The 21185-nt window shown below is 33.7% G+C and overlaps 1 protein-coding gene across 1 annotated transcript in view; it reads right to left on the bottom strand.

Annotated features, from left to right (window-relative positions):
• The window catches only part of CFAP47 (cilia and flagella associated protein 47), a 467323-nt gene that overhangs the window by 64835 nt on the left and 381303 nt on the right, over positions 1–21185 (bottom strand). The window contains exons 54-57 of the mRNA XM_003805971.5: positions 18972–19083; positions 15665–15769; positions 11556–11712; positions 3232–3330 (exon numbers count right to left, since the gene is read on the bottom strand). Of these exons, the coding sequence (XP_003806019.4) occupies positions 3232–3330; positions 11556–11712; positions 15665–15769; positions 18972–19083 (473 nt within the window). The remainder of the gene's footprint in view (positions 1–3231; positions 3331–11555; positions 11713–15664; positions 15770–18971; positions 19084–21185) is intronic.

Here is a 21185-nt window from a genome sequence, read left to right as displayed (position 1 = left end):
TGTAGTATTTAAAATAAAAGTAGTTATTAGAAGGTTTATATTTTTGTTTTGTAAATATAGATTTTATCGGCAGTCATAAATACTGTGTTTCAAAATAGTGAGGAAATGAATGGCCCTGAAAAAGAAGTTTCAATACTATAAAGATGTAGTTGTCCCCAAATGTAATTGCCATTAAATAATTATTGGGATTTGGGGGGGACTTGATAAAAATTTATTATAATTTTTACTAGAAGAATAAGTAGGTAAGAGAAAATAAATCATTTAAAGACACCAGAGAGAAAGAAATAAAATAAGAAAACAAAACCATGGGGTTTAAACTGTATGGCACTGGCATTAGATCTGAAATACAGATGCAGGGAAAAGTATATATATGATCTGAATATCAGATAAGTCACATTGCAAACATAAATAGCAACAAAATAATAATTATTATTCAAGAAAAAATGGAAAAGTGGCTAATTAAGTGAGGGGCAATCAAATTAGGTTTTCATTACACAGCAAAAAAGCACAATATAGATAAATTGAAGGAGTAAAAGTTGCCTACCTACCTGTAACCATTTCCTCATTAAAAACAAAGGAGAAGAAAAAGAAAATGTAGGTGAATTTTCAATTGATTTCAAAATGTGGAATGACATTGATAGTGTAGAATCAATGGAAGAAATGTTAAAAACAGAAAATGGCTCACGTATTCAATGAATCAGTAAAATTAAGTATAAGCAGACGTATAAATAGTTGCCACAAATATAACAATATTATTTGACATGAAGGCAGTTTTCAATTTTTTGCTATTATAAAAAATGCAATATCGAGTATATTTATTCATACATTAACCATACTTTGAATATATCTTTGTTTCAATTTTTAATTTTTGTGGGTATCTGGTAGGTATATATATTCATAGGGTATATGGGATATTTTGATACAGGCATAGAATGTGTGATAATCACATCAGGGTAAATGAGATATCCATCACCTCAAGCATTTACGCTTTGTGTTACAAATAGTCCAATTATACCCTTTCAGTTATTTTTAAATGTACAATTAAATTATTTTTTACTATAGTCACTTTGTTGTGTTATGAAATACCAGAACTTATTCATTCTTTCTATTTTTTGGTACCCATTAACCCTCCCCTCTTCCCCTCATGGCCCCACCGCCACCCATTACTCTTCCCAATCTCTGGTAACCATCATTCTACTCTCCATCTCCATGAGTTCAATTGTTTTAGTTTTAGATCCCACAAATAAGTGAGAACATGAGAAGTCTGTCTTTCACTTAACATAATGACCTACAGTTCTATCCACATTGTTGCAAATGGCAGTATCTCTCTCTCTCTCTTTTATGGCTGAATACTACTACACTGTATATATGTACCATATTTACTTCATCCATTCATCTGTTGATGGACACTTAGGTTACTTCCAAATCTGGGCTATTGTGAATAGTGCTGCAATAAACATGGAAGTACAGATATCTCTTCAATGTACTGATTTCCTTTCTTAAGGTTATATACCTAGCAGTGGGATTGCTGGATCATGTGCTAGGTCTAGTTTTAGTTTTCTGAGGAACCTCCAAACTGATCTCCATAGCAGTTGTACTACTTTACATTGCAACCAACAGAATTGGCATTACTAGGTCAAAAGAATGACAGTTGCAAAGTTTCTTTTTATACATTACAAAGAGTGCTTTCCAAAAACTATGTAGTAATTTGTATTCCCACAAGTATTGTTTGATTATTCCAGTTTCACTATAGAAACATTAGCATTTGTAGTTCCATTAAAAGACAAAAACAAACTTAAAAAAAGGGAAAAAATCTAGATGGTCATTTTTAAAAATCAGTATCTGATTATTAGTGACATTGAACATATTTTAAACCATTTTTTGCCCATTTGTACTTTATCTTTTGTGAACTGTTGTTCATACTCTTTTTAATGCATTGCAAAGAAATAGAAAGAAAAATTTTGAAACACAAAAAGATTCAAGTATGCCATTAAGCAATTATTTTGATTCTGTGTAAGTTAATTTTTCTGAATTGCACTCTCCATAATTCAGTGAGAATAATAATAACATCCACCTGTCCCTTGAAGTTGTAGCAAATGAATTCAATTAATGACATTTAGGATGTTTTTATAAATGGCTATGGCTACAGAAAATTTAAGAGAAATTAATTAACCCATTCTTACTGAAATGTTAGTAGTGGTTATTTATTTCAGTCAGTATTTTTGTATTAATTGTGTTAAGATAATTCATATTTACCAAAACAATTATGTTTTATATTTTTAAAATATTGTTATTGTTAAGCAAATTCATAATTTTTTAGCGTTAGATTTTTAAGAAACTTCATTAGTTCTTAGAATTTTTCCTATTCATCAATACACAGGTGGGGTGGTTAATATATAGAAGAAATAGATATTGGCTGGGCGTGGTGGCTCACCCCTGTAAGCCCAGCACTTTGGGAGGCCAAGGCAGGTGGATCACCTGAGGTCAGGAGTTCGAGACTAGCCTGACCAATATGGTGAAACCCAATCTCTACTAAAAATACAAAAATTAGCCATGCGGGATGGTGTGCGCCTGTAGTCCCAGCTACTTGGGAGGCTGAGACAGGAGAATTGCTCGAACCTGGGAGGCAGAGGTTGCAGTGAGCCGAGATTGTGCCACTGCACTCCAGCCTGGGTGACAAGAGTGAGACTCTGTCTCAAAACAAAACTAAACAACAACAACAACAAAAATAGTCTCAAAAACAAAACAAAACCAAACAACAACAAAAATTTATACCCTGTAATAAATTCGCAGTAAAACAGTAGTTGAAACTACTGATACTTTTTATTAGTATTAAAACTACTGATACTACTTTTTATTAGTATCAATATACTACTTTTTATTAGTACCAGTAGTTTTAACACACTATTTATAATTTTCTGAAATCTTTCTTGACTCATATAACCATGTGTTAAGTGGTATGCTATTCAACCATGGAAAATTTCAAAGTTAAAATACTTGGCAAATCTTACTTATGTCCTGAGGAATTAAAAATAATACAAATGTAATATATATATATATATATGTTTTACCATCCATGTTTTTCTATCAACTTACTAAAATTTGTTCCAAAATTTAAAATTATATTTTTAATTTGTGTTAAATATTTACTAAGGCAACAGACATATATTTCATTATCTCTGAAATGCAACAACAAACAGAATGATAGAATATAAGGTAGAAATCCTGTACCTTTTATTTCACTCGGAGAACTAAATCTGAAGGCAGAACTCTCATAGATGAAGCTATCCCAGCAATGGTCAATGACAAGATTCCTGGGATGTTCCACACCTAATTAAAAAATAAAGAGATATTACACTTCAATGTCACATTCAAGAAGAAAAACAGCGGTGGAGATGGAAATAGAATAAAAATTATCCTGTAATAGGAAACTTATAAGATGAATATCTTTCAAAGTATATTTTAAAATGAGATTTAAATGGCATTTTTGAAGAACATATTTAATAATATAAATGGTTTTATCTATGATGTTTAAAAAATAAACTCATAAATTCTTGGAACTTTCAGGTGGACACAGTGGCATGTGCCTAAAATTCCAGCTACTGGGGAGTCTGAGGCAGGAAGATTGCTTGAGGCCAAGAGTTCAAGGCCAGTCTGGGCAACATAGCAAGACCACATCTCTATATTTTAAAAATCTTGGAATTTTAATTTGAACTACTCAACAAGCAGATATTAAGAGTGAACTACTCAACAAGTAGATATTAAGAGTCTATTTGAGCCTGCTGTTTAAAAATAGATTGTATTGATGAATACAGTTGGCCTTCTGTATCCATGGGTTCCATATCCATGGATTCAACCAAAGGCAGATTGAAAATCTTCAAAAAGATAATGGATGGTTTCATCTACATTGAATATGTACAGACTCTTTTCCTGGTCTTTATTCCCTACATCATACACTATGACAACTATTTACATAGCATTTACATTGTATTAGGTGTTCTAAGTAATCTAGAGATGATTAAAATATATGAGAGTATATGTGTAGGTTACATGCACACACTGTGCCATTTTGTATCAGGGACATGGGGATTTGTGGATTGTGATATCCTTTGGGGTTCTGAAATCTATCCCCTATGGATACAGAAGGATGGCCTGTATATAAATATGCACAAATAAACAACATTTATCCAATGTTAACAATGTTAACAAGTTCAAACCAATAGATACAAAATATGTTTATTAATTCTCTATTAAAAAGATAAGCTCTACTTACATTAAAAATATGAGTTGATAGTGCTAACTGGTTATTTTTCAAATGTAAATATATATACATTGAAGGAAATGCCAAAAGATATTTACTAACAGTGGTATACGATAAAAGGGAAACATGTTTTGAGATCATTGTATATAGATCAGTGTTTCTAAACATGTAGTCTTCTGAAAACCTGCATTGGAATAGCTTGTGATGGCAGGGCCTCACCCTAGCCCCTATGAATCAGAATAAATGAATGTGGACCTGGGAATATGAATTTTTATAAGCTCTCAAATATTGTTTACTGAATTTGGAGTGTTGTTAATCAAGAATCAGATAAAACAAGTTCCAAATGTTAAGATATCTTATCAGCATCTAAAAATAAAATAATTGTAAGCAAGTAGAGTCTCAGATTACTCACTTCAAAAATGGTTATAATTATTCTACATTTACTCTTTATTAGTACAATAATATATTTTTATTAGTACAATAATATTAACAATATGTTAATATGAGCAAAATAAACTAAGACAAATAACCCAATTAAACTAAGTTATAAAGACTTACTATAGGCCAGGCACGGCGGCTCACGCCTGTAATCCCAGCACTTTGGGAGGCTGAGGTGGGCGGATCACGAGGTCAGGAGATCGAGACCATCCTGGCTAACACGGTGAAACCCCGTCTCTACTAAAAATACAAAATACAAAAAAAATAGCTGGGTGTGGTGGTGGGCGCCTGTAGTCCCAGCTACTCGGGAGGCTGAGGCAGGAGAATGGCATGAACCTAGGAGGCGGAGCTTGCAGTGAGCTGAGATCACACCACTGCACTCCAGTCTGGGCGACAGAGTGAGACTCCGTCTCAAAAAGAAAGAAAAAAAAAAACACAAAACTTAATATATTTGATACCCCAACTTCCCTGCCAAAAAGTCTCAAATTTCTCAATACTATTTATTTCTTAATTCAAATATTTTAAAAGTTGCATGTCTGAATTTGGGAGGGATTTTTAGGTTCTGGGAGATTTTCTTACACCAATTTGTCTCTCTTCTTAAGTATAAAACCATGCTTATCCTGATTGGCTATTTGCAATGATTACTACATATATTACATAAATATTTGTTCAACTCTGGATGTACTTTAGATAAGATTCAGAGGACCTCCAGGGATTTTCATAACTAATTCTACCATGTGAATTCCAACATTCACTCTGAGGGCTGGGCGTGGTGGCTCATAAGCCCAGAAATTTGGGAGGCCAAGGAAGGTGGATCACTAGAGGTCAGGAGTTCCAGACCAGCCTAGGCAACATGGCAAAACTTCGTCCCTATAAAAAATACAAAAAATTAGCTGGGCATGCTGGCACATGCCTGTGGTCCCAGCTACTGGGAAGGGTGGAGTGGGAGAATCTTCTGAGCCCGGGAGGTGGAGGCTGTAGTAAGCTGAGATCGTGCCACTGCACTCTAGCCTACGGGACCAAGTGAGACCATGTCTCAAAACAAAAAATTACCCTGTTCCTGTTACAGGTTGAATGTCTCCTTGCGTGAAGAGTTCTATTCCTAAGTTGGGTATGTCACAAAAATATAAAACACAAAAAAGAGGAATTAGAATAATTTTTTAGAAAGTTGAAACAAGATTAGGGACACCATCTGCAGTCACGGATGAGACACAGTATGGTCATGTCACTTACTTGGAATAAGCCAAAATGTTTTCTTAGAAACTAATATACTGAGGAAAAATGTAGCGACATAATCAGGCTCCACAGTACAAAAACCAGACAATTGCTCAAAAGAGGCAACCATTCTTCCTGATACTAACAGCTGATTCTTAAAAAGATTTCATTTAAAAAAGATTGCAATGTAATAAGAAAGCCTTTGATAACATCTCCACCAACATCATGATGACCTCCTTAGAATATTTCTATGCAATCTGGTGTTACGGGTAAATGACATCACAACACAGTGAAATTCACTGAACACAATTCTTAATGTGGTTGGGGGAGGGTGTAGTTGATTTCAAGTACTGGGCTTTTGGCTCCTTCTATTTAATCTGTTAAGTAGATTTCAGACCACTCACAGAAACAGATTGCAAGTCTTTCCTGTAATCCTTTACTATCTCTCCATTTGAGCTTTTCAGTTTTATATATAACCAGGTGAACAGTTAGTGAGAAATTGTTCTGCCTGCTTACTGAGAAGCCATGTGCAAAGGTACACAGAAACCTGGCTTTGCAGAGTTGGGTTTTTAATCTTACTTCCTTCACTTAATAGCTCCATGATCGTGAACAAGTTGTTAAGCCTCTCCATTAATCAATTTTATCCTCCTTAAAACAGATATAACGCCAATTTCAGAGGGTTCCTGTCTTAGTTGGGGTTTCCTCAGAAGCTGTTATTTGGGAAGCGACCTCAGGAAATGCCAGTAGGGAAGAGCAAAAGTGAGACAAAGATTAGAAGGACTCCAATGAATGGTGTATTATAAAGGAAGTTACTACTGTGGATACATGAGGCTCAAGGCAGCTAGGGAACTCTGAGAGCCAGTGCAGAACACACATCTCAAAGGTATACTGCTCAGGGGAATGGGAACTGTAATATTTTTCCACCACTTCCTGTCATCCATAGGTTGAGGAAAAATTAACTCACTAGGGCAGCCAGAGGAAATATCCAAGAGTTACAGGTGTTGGTAGCTGGACAATGGCCCAGATAAATACTAGTTGAATATTTGTTGTCCTGAGATAACTTAAAGAATCACACACATGAAGTGCTCAGTATAGTCTTTATAATTGATAACTATTATGTGTCCCCAGATTCAATCACAACTGTGTATCACCTGTTAAATTACAAGGGCGCCATATGCCGTAACTGAAAGTTAAGTTAAAGGTTGGGTTCACACCCTCATGTGCAAATTGTGGAGCATAACAAGTATTTATGCTTGAGTGAAGGGCAAGCCACTCCACTAAGTAATTCCCTGTGAATGGTGCCAAAATTCTCCTTAGGAAATAATGGTAAGTTTGTTGTAATGCACAGACCAGTGTGTGCCCAAGGTGCTCAATTTCTTCTCCAAATAGCACAACCACATAATATTTAGCATCGGACTATTTTAAGATGGATATAACAAAACACTCATCTCGAGTATTAAAAATATCAGGAATACAGGTAAGCCTTTAGAAACATATTTTTAGGCAACATAGTATAGTTGTCTGAAGAAAAAGTAGTCTGGACACATGAAACATTAAATATGTTTGCTAAAGAAACAGATTCTCAGGCTTTTGGGAAAATTCTAGGTATATACCGTGAGCTTTTCTGCTACCTGTGGTCATGGACTTTTCCACTGTTACTGGCTTAAATCTTCTGAGCTTTGCTTCTCAATTCCAGTTTTCCCCCAACCCATCCATATCAGTCATCCACAAATAATTCTACAGTTAGCGTTCAAATGCGGGTTATAAAGTACAGGTAATCTTTTGAAAACTCTCATTATCTAAAGGATAAAAGTTGGAATCCTTATGATAGTATTTAAGACTTTTTCAATATCGTAACATATCTCCACTCTCTTTTGCCTCTCTCTCTCTCTCTCAGATAGGTAGGTAGATAGATGATAGATAGATAAATAGATAGTTGATAGATAGATAGGCAGATAGATAGATAGCATTAAAAAGTTTAGCCTAAAACTGCCTCCTTACATATTTTAAGTTCAGCCTAAAGGTTTCTCTGTACATAGAGAACCATAAGCTATATGGAACTGTAAACAGACTGTAAGCCTACTCTTGTGCCAATCATTGAGGTTTGGCCAATCAGAGGTTGCCAAGTGTTCAAACCATGTTCAAATAAGGCAAACTCAGAGCTGTAACCAATCGGCTGTTTTTGTACCTCCCTTCTGTTTTCTGTATGTCACTTTCCTTTTGCTGTCCATAAATCTTACACCTCGTGGCTACGCTGGTTTCTGGGCCTACTCTGGCTTTGGAGGCTGCCTGATTTCGTGAATCATTATTTGCTCAATTAAACTCTGTTAAACTTAATACAGCTAAAATTTTTCTTCTATCACTACACAGACAGAGTTAGAAATATATAAAATATATAAAGATCTTCAAATTCACTACTTTTTCCAAGAAGGCAGCATTTTTAGAATTTCAAACTCACTATCAAACTTCTGGATTGCCCAATTCTCTGTCTTTTCTCCTGCTAATGTCTTGGCTATTTCTATTTTTATTACTTCTCCCAGAAATAATGTCTTTTGATATTCCAAAGATCTTTGGTACTTAATTTCTACTGTATTATCTCTAAGTTTTAGAAATTTGGGTATTTTATTTATGGTCCAGTCATTCAGCAGACAAGCATCAAAAGCCTCTTCTGTCTCATTTGCTCAAGTTACTAATAGATCATGTCTGCAAAGATCTCACAAATATTGTGGGATTAACAAATATTAGCTACAATGAGTGTGACAGATATTTAAATCAAGCTATGCACAAGTTGCCATGCTATCCATAAGGGGAAGAAATCATTCCAGGATTTGCAGCTAATGAGGAGAGAGAGAGAGAGAGAAATGAGGAATGCAGGATGCAGGATCTGAAAAGCTGTGAGATTCCTCACACCAGCAAGGAACCATTTGGTGAGATGAGTCTTGTTATCAACTTGCCTAAGAATTTTTTTTTAATTCTGTAGAATCTGTAAGAAAATTTACATCTTCTTTTAAAAGACAAAATGAGATTGCCTACTCCTATCATGAAATAATCTAAAGACATTTCCAAATATTTAAATGAGAAGGTATTTGATATGGTTTAGCTTTGTGTCCCCACCACCCAAATTTCATCTGAAATTGTAATCCCCAGGTGTTAAGGGAGGAATCTTGTGGGAACTGATTGGATTATGGGGCGGTTTATCCTATGCTGTTCTGATGAGAGTGAGTGAATTTTAACGAGATCTGCTGGTTTTATAAGTGTTTGATATTTCCTCCTACACACTTGATCTCTCTTCCCTGCCGTCATGTAACACATGCCTGTTTTTTTTCCACCATGATTGTAAGTTTCCTAAGGCCTCCCCAGCCATGAAGAACTGTGAGTCAATTAAACCTCTTTCCTTTATAAATTACCAAGTCTCGGGTATTTCTTTATAGCAGTGCAAAAATGAACTAATATAGTATTAATCTCTATTTTTAATGAGTATATTTTGCATATATATTAAATCTTTTAATTCTTCTCATCAGCCATGTTTTTCTGTAGACCATGTTTTTCTGTAGATCAAATTGTGAGGCTTAGCCACCAAGGACTATAAGCACAAGTAGATACGTAGATAATGCCTAAAAAAGATACCACAAAAGGGAGAAGGATAGGAATATAACAGAAAGGGAGATGCCATCAGCAACAAAGGGGAAAGAGGTTCTTTTTCACATAGGATAGGGAGACAGAGAAAGAGAAACAAGATATTAAAGGTCTGTGAATCTTCCTTTGTCTCATATCGCCTCAGGTTTAAGGAAGAAGGGGGAGAAAACAAAGCCTGAACATTTGCCCAAGAGCAAGTGAGTTTACTTAAAAGAGACTGTTTTGAACTGCAAAAGACTGATCAATTTTTAATTGTCAAGCTATGTTTTATTGTTACATAGCAGAAAGAAATGTACAGCAATGTTAGAAAACTAGAAAGTCACACATTATTTTAAAATTTATTTTTAATGTTAAAATCTTAATCCAAATTTGTTTTTATAACATGCTCATAGTTATAAAGTCATTTGGCTGCACCTATCCTGAAAATTTCATTCCCTGGAAAGATCCATTGATACGCCTTGTATGCTGACATTCTAAAAATTCTGTGCCCTACAATTGGTATAAACGTCACAAACACATATTTTTTTTGGTGCATATCTAAATTTATGATTTAAATCCCAGCCAAACACAATAACTTTTATATTTAATTTTGTCGGCTCCATGTTCCCTTTTCTCCAACAGTTATTTCAAACCACCACTCCACTCTTCAAATTCTCTACTATATCTCTCTTCCTCAGCAAATAAAAATGTAAATATATGACTGATCCTAATTCCAAAGCCCTTCCACTACCTACCAATTTATTGACACCCATATTTGTTTTATTTTACCCCCACCTAAGGAAGAAATCCTCTCCTGTTCAGCTCTTCCTTTACCTCTGTTCTGATCCCAACCCTCCTAGACCCTTAGTCTATCAGTTAAACCTTACCTCGTTTATATCTTTAACTCCTGTTCAACCCTGGCTTCTCCCTTCTGCTTATACATATGCTCAAGTCTTTTCCATCTTAAAATGCTAATTTCCTTGAGCTTGCAATCAACATTTATTAAACACCACATGCCTCTCCTGATCGCAGCCAAAATTCTTATAAGGGAATTTTACATGAGATGACATTACTTTCTTAATATTTAAAATTATTTCATTCCAAGAAGATGAAGAAATGATGGAAAAGCACCAAAGTGCAACAGGTAAATGACATGTTCAGCTTCAACATTATATAAAAAATTTGCAACGATGATACAATATAATGTTCTTTCAATCAGATTGATGGAGACTAAAGACAATGTTATTACTCAGGGCTTACACAGTTCTGGAAAATAGGTAATGTCTATATTATACTTCTAATTGCAGCATGAATTGCAAAAGTATAAACATTCTGGAGAGTGAGTTGGTCATTTATATAAAAAACCATAAAATATATAACTTTAACCCAATAATTGCACTAATAATAGTTTTAGTAGAAGTAGTAATAATAGTTGAAAAGATAAATTGGTACTGCTCAATATTAGATTGAAAATGTGTTTCAAAAAACTCATGCTGAGTTAATTTTTAATTCAGACTCACATTATTTATTTGTTTAATATAAAGTGATCAAACTCTTCAAATAATCTAATTAAAAACATACACCCTCAATATGGCATAAAAAAGGGACAAGGCTGATTGAAGCCACAATTTATTCCAAATATGTTGTCTCTTTATTAAGAAAATGCAAAAAGGAAACAAAATCACCATATCAGAATTTCTATAAAGTTTTGAGGAATAAGCATTGGCATATTTGAATAATATCATAAGAATCTTACAAATCTACTAATTTACATATTTGGGTTTATAGATCAAATTGGAAGAACTTGATTTGTTATATAGTTATCTAATTCTGATTCTGTACCATTATGAGCTGTGATTTCAGCCAAAATACTGCATCTCTCAAATCTTGTTTTCTCTTTTATAAGATAATTTTCTTTACAGATTTCTAAAGTATTCATTTGTTCTAAAATGTTTTGATTCTATGATAAAATAAGTCTGATAAATACCTATAAAATAACATGTAAAATATAAGAAAAACAACTTACTTGTCAGTATTATATCAATGAGGACATCTTCCATTGTGGGATTTTTGAAAGGTATAACAATAGTTGACTGAAGACCAATGCGTGTGGTTATTCTTTCCATGTCTAGAGGCTGGGGAAATAGTCCTACTCCAGATAAGTAGAATTTCCATTCTGTAAACTGTTTGAAGATAAGTATTCGTAACTTATGTGTCCTAACTGCATATATTTTATTTGCAATACTTAATAAGTATAATGCATATAAAAATTTGGACAGATAAGAAAAGTTTTGTTGTTAAAAAGCATTGTTTTATTTTTCCTTTCTTTTCCAAATTCCTTTTAATTTTATGGAAAAATAATTCTATGTATTTTTACTTTGAGGCAGAAGAGGGCAAAAGTGCAATATTCAAATATCAAACATATTTCAATGCACATAAAGTTATTATAGCAACATAAAAGAGAAAGTTTAATGGAAAACCTGGCACTTCTGTTCAAGTTTTTTTTTTTTAACAAACTTGATACCAAACACTGCATGTAGTTTCCAAACTCTTTGGGTGAATTTCAAATGAAATTCAGATAGCTGCCACATTAAGGCAAAGAAGATGAGGCACAGATTGAAGCTCCAATAAAAGGAAGTATGTACAATTGCATGCCATATTATTTATCTCCATCATCGAGTCCAGTGCATTATCTGTTATCACATGATATGGATAAATGAATCAAAAATTATGTGAAGGAGATTGAATGTGGCTATTATTTTTATCTAAGTTTCATTAGCATGTAAAGCTCTGTTTGAAAATCTCTTTGTATTTTAGGATAAAAGTCCCTTCAGAGTACAGTACACTGTGACTCAGTTCCAGGGTCTCTTAAACTTCTGCAACAAACACTTTGCTAATGTTGCAGATGAATAAAGGGATCACAAACAATGTCCTACTTTATAATCTCTCAAACTATATAGACGTTTTCAAGCTTAAATTCTGATAAAAAGAGGGAAACTTGCTTGAAGATTACTTCAAATAAGGAGAAGTAGTGAAAGAAAACTCATAAAAATCCTGCCTCCTTAGTAGAGAGAATTAAAGGCATATTTCATCTGGATATTATCTTCAAATGACTATATTACTATTAGTCACAGATTTGACTAGCATAATACAAATTAACTATATTTTCAATAATAACGTCCTAACTTGATTCACAAAATTGACTGTTTAAAGTCAAGCATCAGAGTTCAATTAAATTAAAAAGTGGTTTAAGTAAATTATTTACTATTTGGATATTTTATAAAAGAAATCTTAAATGGGAGAACTCGTGTTACTTTAAACCATTGTAAATGAGCCAAGTGACAAAAAGAAGGTCATGGTTTCATGTTTTCTCAAGTCGCATAGAGTACTGGAGTTTCTATGTTAAACCACATCCCACGATTATTGAACACTGACATCCAACACTTTTCCTAGCATTGATTACATTATTCACTTGGGTTCAGAATGGCAAATTAAAAAGTAACCCAGCAAACATATGCACTCAACAATTAATATATTCAGCCCACATTTTTCTCAATCTTCTTCTAAAGGAGAGACATTAAAACTTTTAAAGATACAATTTTGATATTTCTGAAAGAGAAAACAAGTGGATATAAAGGATAGCAAATCTAGTTTGCACACTGAGCTCCAGAGAATTAAAACTTGTTAAGAAGAATCAGAACTTTCCATAGGCATAGGCTACAAAGATCACAGACTCATGCTGGATTGTAAAACCACTGATTTTATAACTTCTTCCTTAATTTTTGCTATTCTGACCTTTAGATGAAACAAATCATACAATCAAATATGAATGAAATAAACAAGGCACCTATCTGAAAATAAAAAGGAAGCATCTGAAAACCAAGAAAGAAAATCTCAGAACATAATCTTTGAAACCAAAGAGAAGTTATAATTTACCACATTTGCTGCTTACTACTGCTCCTCTTATTCTGTTATGTAGTAACGTAATTTAATTTAGAGACTCTGGTTGCGTAAAATATAAGTTTATGATATTTGCAGTTGTGATGTCCTGACCAAATTAATCACAGGATTCAAAATCTGCACAAACAATTTGAACTTAACCCAAACCCTAATCATAACTGAATGGTTAGATTTTTTACATTGCAGAGTTTTTCACATGAATTGAAACCAGAAACAAATGAAGCAGATAATGAACCATAGCCATTTCCCTCAATCCAGCAAAGAGGTACCATCAGAAATAAAGTTTACCCTATAAGAACAGCCATTAGTTGGCTTTAGATTCATCAGCTTATCAGCTGTGTGTGTCAGTTTAGATAGATTTAATCAGTTAAATCAAGAGAGGGATGGAAATCTATATGGCTATTTCCCTAATGGTAAATGTTATTCCAAACTCAGACTTAGAAAAATAAACTCTAAAGTTTATTTTAAAAAATATTTTCTTTAGATGCCTGTTCATACATAATGCATACCATATTTTCAAAAGTTCATTCAATTAATACTTTATGATGAACTAGTTTTTCTTGCAAAAGATGTCAACTGGATGAATTAAATAAAAGAGGAAGACCTAAATGATTCAATGATAAATATGGCAAGAAAAATCACAAAGGTTACAGCAATATATTAAGAAGGTTGAGGAGGTCTAGACCTGATAGCTGAAAGCATGAATTATTGATTGAAGTCTAATCATGGCTGAATCCTTATAGATTTGCTACAAGTTGGAAGGAGATACTCAGAGTGACTGAAATTAACCATCAGTGTTCAACTGACTCATAGAAGGTTTGAATTGATAATATTTTCTTGTTTGAGCCTTTTTGTGTTTGATAAAGAATTTAACATTCAACTTCTAGGCTAGGATTTTTTAAAGCTATTAAGATACAGAACTGATTATCTCCCTGCTGAGTTCTAAGACTGTCCTTGAATAGATATGCTTTCCACCAGAAATGCAAGCAAAAAAATTGCCCCCGATAATTATGATGAAGGGGTTCTAATCCTGCTACGCAGCAATCGCTTAAAAGAACAGCCTTGTTAAAATTACTTGTCTGAAAGAAAATAATCTCCATTATATATTTCCTTCTGTATGAGAAGGATCACTGTTTGTCTCCTTTAATATTTTTGAAAAAGAAGCATATTTCTATAGCATTTGTCTCAGGTAAAGTGTTAGTCATTACCATATTTAGACAAGTTAACAGCCTCAAAACAAATTTTCTAAAAATAAATTACAAATTTTTTGGAAATGAAGATACTTCAGTTACCCATAGGCCCTGTACTGACATGGAGACCCCTGTATTATATTTGATTCCACTGCCCCTCAGATGTCAGGGTTTTGTAAGCTCCTTGATGTCTTCTAAGATATAAAGTACATTCCTCCATTTGCATTCCTCCCCATGAACATTTGAAGAAGTAAAAATAATATAAATGGCAAAATTTTACATAAAATTTTAATTGGTAGTAAGAGAGTTAACAATCACTTGGCTAACTAAGTAGCTGTGAAAAGTAGACATGAAGATGAGTTGAAACCAGATTATCCTGGATTCAGGTCACACCTCAACCTTTTACTGGCTGCCTGATTTTAATTTCTCTGTGTCTCAGATTCCTGATGCATAAAGTAGGATTGATAACAGTACTTCCATTATAGGACTATGGTGAGAATGAATTGGGATAATTCTTAGAATGATATGGGACATATTTAGAGATTGTCAAAAGCGAAAAACTATTGTTTTTAAAAATTAATATTTAGGAAGACTGTTCAGATGAAATGCAGTGGAAAAAATAACAAATATTTACAAATTGCACTCTATATTTTATATTTAAGTTTATGGAAAGTTGAGTAGTAAAACTCAAGTCAGAAAATTAACATAAATGCCAGTGATTTGATATGTACATTGAAATATCTGTGTTTTAAATCTGGGTATACATTTGTCTTTATTCCACTGATCTATGTATTTAAAAATACCTTCTTCAGATGTCTGCATGTACATAATGCATATTTTATTTTACAAAAATCATTTAATTAACTTATAATTAACTTGTTTTACTTGTAAAATATGATAATTGAGTGAATGATGAATTATATTTATTTATATATTGATTTAAAATTTAATTAACTTGGTTTGGTCCAAGAATACTCTATCATACCTGAGTACAGTAGAAGTTGATGGAAGCTTGATGATCAGCCCTTCCAAGTGCAGAAGGATAAAAGAGAACAGGTAATTCTGTGGTGGAGTGAGGAGATATGATCAGCTGTGTAAATGGAAAAAGCAAAGGGGGAACAAAAATTAATACCCAATTGGCTTGAGTTGGTATCTTTTGTGTACTAGCTATATGCAGGGTCGATGTTTGTGTGATTAATGTGTTGTCTTGCACACATTATCTCTTCTCAGTATGCCTGCTCCTTGAATATTGTTCAAAGAGCCCATGTTAAACCGTGTTTGGGGGTGATCACATCATGTTCTTATCCAAGATAATCACCACTTGGAGGACTCATTCTGTACAAGGAAGTCAGGGTTAATTTTTAAAGCTCAGTTCGAACCTTCAATAAAAGACATATACACTTTATGTAAGATCCCATAGCATATTGCCCATCCCAAGGTACATGTCAAACCACCAGTAACTTAATTTGTTACTTTTGTTCATTTCAAAAGAAATGAACTGTTTCTAAGCAAAGGTGTAAGACACGCTTCTTTAATGTGCAAGGAAATTTTCCTCTTCCTCCTACACATTCAAGGTGTGACCTGCTAGGATAACTTGAGTCTGTACAGTATTAGTTTAAGTTACTTCTTTAGAGACTGTGAAAGAAGCCAGTGACTCCATCACAATATAATAAGGGCTTGAGTATATTATGTAATCAAAATGCTACACTGGAAATAATTTAATTTGAAGATAAACACTTACAAAATGATAGCATGAGTGGCACATGTATGAAAAGGAAGTCTATTATTTTACACTAATATATTTTGCCAGAAAAACTTTGAAAAGGCAAAATTACAATTAAGCAGTATCTTTCAATCCTTCTTGAATACAGCAGTTGATGCCCAATAAACTGTGATAATTATTTATGAAATGCAAATGCAAACTAAATTTTATATTTAGAACAGAGTCACCTGTTTATTACACAATTGTAGTTTATCTACATCTAATATGTTTATCTCAGGCTGGCTTGCTCTCTGATATCTTGAATGTTTCAGGATTATCAGTTAATATACACTTTAGGATTATTAATTAATTTCACTGTCAGACTTAGCAAAAATAATAAGTAAAATTGCATTTTATATAGTCTTTCAACTTAGAAAATTTGGAAAAATAGTTTATTCTCTCCATGGATATAAATAGATGGATATTTCTCTCTATATATTTTTCATTTATTATCATTACAATTAATGTGTGCTCCTATTTGTTTTCTAAAATGTGATAGTATTTTTCTCATAAATAGCTTTTTGAGTTGTCTTCTAATATTAGAGTTAATTGCATATTCAGTGCTCAATAATGTTTGATAAATGAATAGAAGAATTAATGGACTAGAAAGCCATGGTTGGAAATGTTAAAACAGAGTTTATATTCTTGATTATGTAATGTAACTTTGGATGTGCAAAATATTACATTTATTTTCCCTTGGACCACAGATTAGACTGTTCTCTAAAAGTAGAGATATAAAGGATACAAAAACACCACTTTCTAATGAGGAATTTCAGTAATATATAAATTATATCCTGAATATCAGACTTCATATAATTTATGGAAAAATGTGGTATTGAATGATATAATAATGTGTGTACACTTTAATATACGCTTTCTAAGATTAAAGCATATACATCAATTTTAGCAATATAGTAATTAGTGATTTCTTTTTTTTTATTTTTTATTTTTTATTATACTTTAAGTTTTAGGGTACATGTGCACATTGTGCAGGTTAGTTACATATGTATACATGTGCCATGCTGGTGCGCTGCACCCACTAACTCGTCATCTAGCATTAGGTATATCTCCCAATGCTATCCCTCCCCCCTCCCCCCTCCCCACCACAGTCCCCAGAGTATGATATTCCCCTTCCTGTGTCCATGTGATCTCATTGTTCAATTCCCACCTATGAGTGAGAATATGCGGTGTTTGGTTTTTTGTTCTTGCGATAGTTTACTGAGAATGATGGTTTCCAATTTCATCCATGTCCCTACAAAGGATATGAACTCATCATTTTTTATGGCTGCATAGTATTCTAATTTGACATATTATGATAGCTAAGAACTACTTTTATATCATTACATAAGTTGGCAACCAGTAACTGACAAGAGACAGATGTTAAGATATAAATAAATCAAAGTGTAGATTTGTTAAACAATCGTTAAACAACAAATAGTAAAAGCCTTTATTTAAATACTACATCTACTAGCAGGGCTTCATGATTTACTTTGAAGTCCCTTGATAAAAACAGTCTATTGTAATTATCATTTTGATGGTTACCTGAAAGTAGGACACTCACTGCAAATAAATGGTGTCCTATGCTTTAGAAACAGAGATAGTCATGCTAAACCTTAGGATCTTATTTTGTAACTTGCAGGAAGGAGAAGAGTGATTTAGTATCGGAAGGAGAAGAGTGATTTAGTATCATTGACTGGACCTAGCCTCTGCCAGGATCTAAGAATGAGAAAGTTGGGCAGAGAAAGAAGCAGAGAGGGCTAGAGTTGTCAGCATTGTCTCAAAGTGTGTGTCTGTGTCAGGGGTGAGGAATGGGGGATGGGCAAGAACTCAGGAAAGGCTAGAAAACAACTGGTCCCTTGGAACCCTGGTAACATATAATGACAATAGAGTTAATAATCATAATACTGGAAACTATTACAAAAACCGATTACTAAAATGGTGAGAAAGAAAACGCAACCAATTTATTAGAATGAAGTAATCATGAGCATGACTCTAGCATATATAATTTTAAAAATTTATATTAACATGATATTGTTTTGTCAATAAATTAAAATTCAAGGGGAGAAGTATATAAAAGAAAATCCTTTTTTTTTTTTTTGATTACTTTTGGAGACAGAGTCTCGCTCTATCGCCCAGGATGGAGGGCAGTGGCACGATCTCAGCTCACTGCAACCGCTGCAACCTGGGTTCAAGTGATTCTCATTCCTCAGCCTCCCGAGTAGCTGGGATTTCAGGCACGTGACACCATGTCTGGCTAATTTTTGTATTTTTAGTAGAGACGGGGTTTCACCATGTTGGCCAGGCTGGTCTCAAACTCCTGGCCTCAAGTGATCTGCCCGCCTCAGCCTCCCAAAGTGCTGGGATTACAGGCATGAGCCACCCCGCTGGGCCTATAAAATTCAATTCTTAAATTTTAGAAATTTAAATCCTTAGTAATAATTCAAGTGATAATACTCCACCAGTGTCCCAAAATCAGAATTGGAAAATGATCTAGCAGCAGTAAATTTCATGGCTCTCTGAATTTACTTACTTGTGATTTTCTGTTAATATCCAGGACAAAATTTTCAGGATTACTGTTTGTTGCTTGCAATTTTAAGGTTTCATGCGTACAATTAACTAAAGGAATGATCTGAGTGACATGCCTAGGAGAAAAAAAAAGCTAGTAAAGTTGCTGGTATTCATAAACTTATTTAGTGTTAATTCCATAAACTTGATGACCCCTAGGATTAAAATATGTCACCCCATAAGATATATTGAAGTCTTAATTCCTAGTACTTCAGAATGTGATATTATCTGGAAATAGAGTCACTGCATATGTAACTAGTTAAGATAACGTCTTACTGGAGTAAGACAGGCCCTTAATCCAGTATGACTGGTGTCTTTGTAAATAGAATCATGTGAAGATACACAGAAGATGGCCATATAACAGTGGAAGTAGAGATGAGAGTGATATATCTCAAGTCACAGAAAGCCAAACGTTGCTGGCAAGCAGAAGAAGCTAAAAAAGACCAGGCACAGTGGCTCATGACTGTAATCCCAGTGCTTTGGGAAGCTGAGTCTGGAGGGTCACTTGAGGCCAGGAGTTTAAGACAAGCCTGAGCAATACAGTAAGAACCTGTCTCTACAAAAAATTTAAAAAATAGCCAGGCATGGTGGCTTGCCTGTAGTCCTACATACTTGGGAGGCTGAGGCAGGAGGATCGCTCTAGCCCAGGTGTTTGAGGCTGCAGTGAGCCATGATTGCACCACTGCACTCCAGCCTCAGTGACAGAGCAAGACCCTGTCTCTAAAACATAGAAAAAAAGAAGAAGAAGAAGTAGAAGCTAAAAGAGGCAAGGAATTATCCCTTACAGGTTTCAGAAGGAGCATGGTCATGGTGAACCCTTGATTTTAAACTTCTAGCCTCAGAACTGTGAGACAATACATTTTTGTGGTCTTAAGCCACCCAGTTTATGATGCCTGTAATGGCAACCCTAGGAAGCTAATATAATGACTTCTTTTAGTTTCAAACTCAAAATAATTATGTATGAACTAATGACATTTTAATCCTTGGTTCTCTATTTTTGAGACCTAATGTTATCCCATATTAGATATTAGAATATATTCCAGTTTTAGGAATAATGTTTACTTATTGTTTTATAATGCTAAATCCAGCCAAAAAAGCTAACACAGTCTAGTCGTAATAACAGAGTGATAAATGCACGAAGTTTTCATTGAGAACATTAACAAGATCCAAATTGATGATGAGTAAATGCCCAAAATATGTGACTATTTATGCTCTAAACAAACAATAAATGAGTGTTCATAATTCTCAACTATCAATTCTAATGGTTTTTAATGTACAGCATCCAGCTTGTCATCTTCATTCTTTCTGTAAAGTATAACATAATAACATAATTTTATCTATGTACGTTTTTCATATCTCTTTACTGTTTCTTGCTTACAATATAGAGTAATTAAGATTAAAATATTTAGGTAGCAAATCTGTAATAAAAAGAATGGAATCATCACCATACATATATTGTTTTTCACAATGTCATGGCCCTGTGACAGAGGAAAATTAGGTAATATGTGCTGAGCAGAATTCAGTTCATAAATTCAAATTATATAATTCAAATAAAGCACCATTTTCTTGTTTTTATATAAAGTATATGTATAAAATGATTCACCTTAAAAAGAACATTATATGTCAGTTTTGTGATTCTAGACTACAAATTTAACAAGTCTCTGTAAATCATGAATTTGTTCTTTCACCAGGGACATATGAAGAAATTCAATGAAAATAACCAAAACTTCATTAATTATAGTGAATAAAATACACTAAAAATCATGACAGATTTCCCATCATTTTTTGGTAAGCATCTGCTTCGTATATTACCAATTTCCCAAGTTTTCTCATACACAATACCTTAGAAAAATAGGAATAAAATATTTTCATACTAGATATCTATGCTACTGTAAGAAAAAAAATTTCAAATGTCATTGTTTTGGCTAAAGAGCTGGTACTGGAAGAATGCAACACTCTTTTGATGTGATAAGGGAGAGAAATTAGTTAAAAGGCACTAATTAGCTCACTACGGTGTATACTCTTTAAAAGTAGGGATTATGCCTTGTTTACCCCTATTTACCAGCACCAAACTTGATAAATAGTAGGAACTCAACTACCTAAATAGGAATGGTCATATCTCAAGGGATCACGGCATTAACCCACTGACCAAATGTTCACAGTTGTTCATTGCTTACCT

This window comes from Pan paniscus, chromosome X, assembly GCF_029289425.2.
Source record: "Pan paniscus chromosome X, NHGRI_mPanPan1-v2.0_pri, whole genome shotgun sequence".
In the NCBI taxonomy this organism is placed as follows: domain Eukaryota; kingdom Metazoa; phylum Chordata; class Mammalia; order Primates; family Hominidae; genus Pan; species Pan paniscus.
Note: the sequence above shows the minus strand (reverse complement) of the source record. Positions and strands in the feature narration are given on the sequence as shown.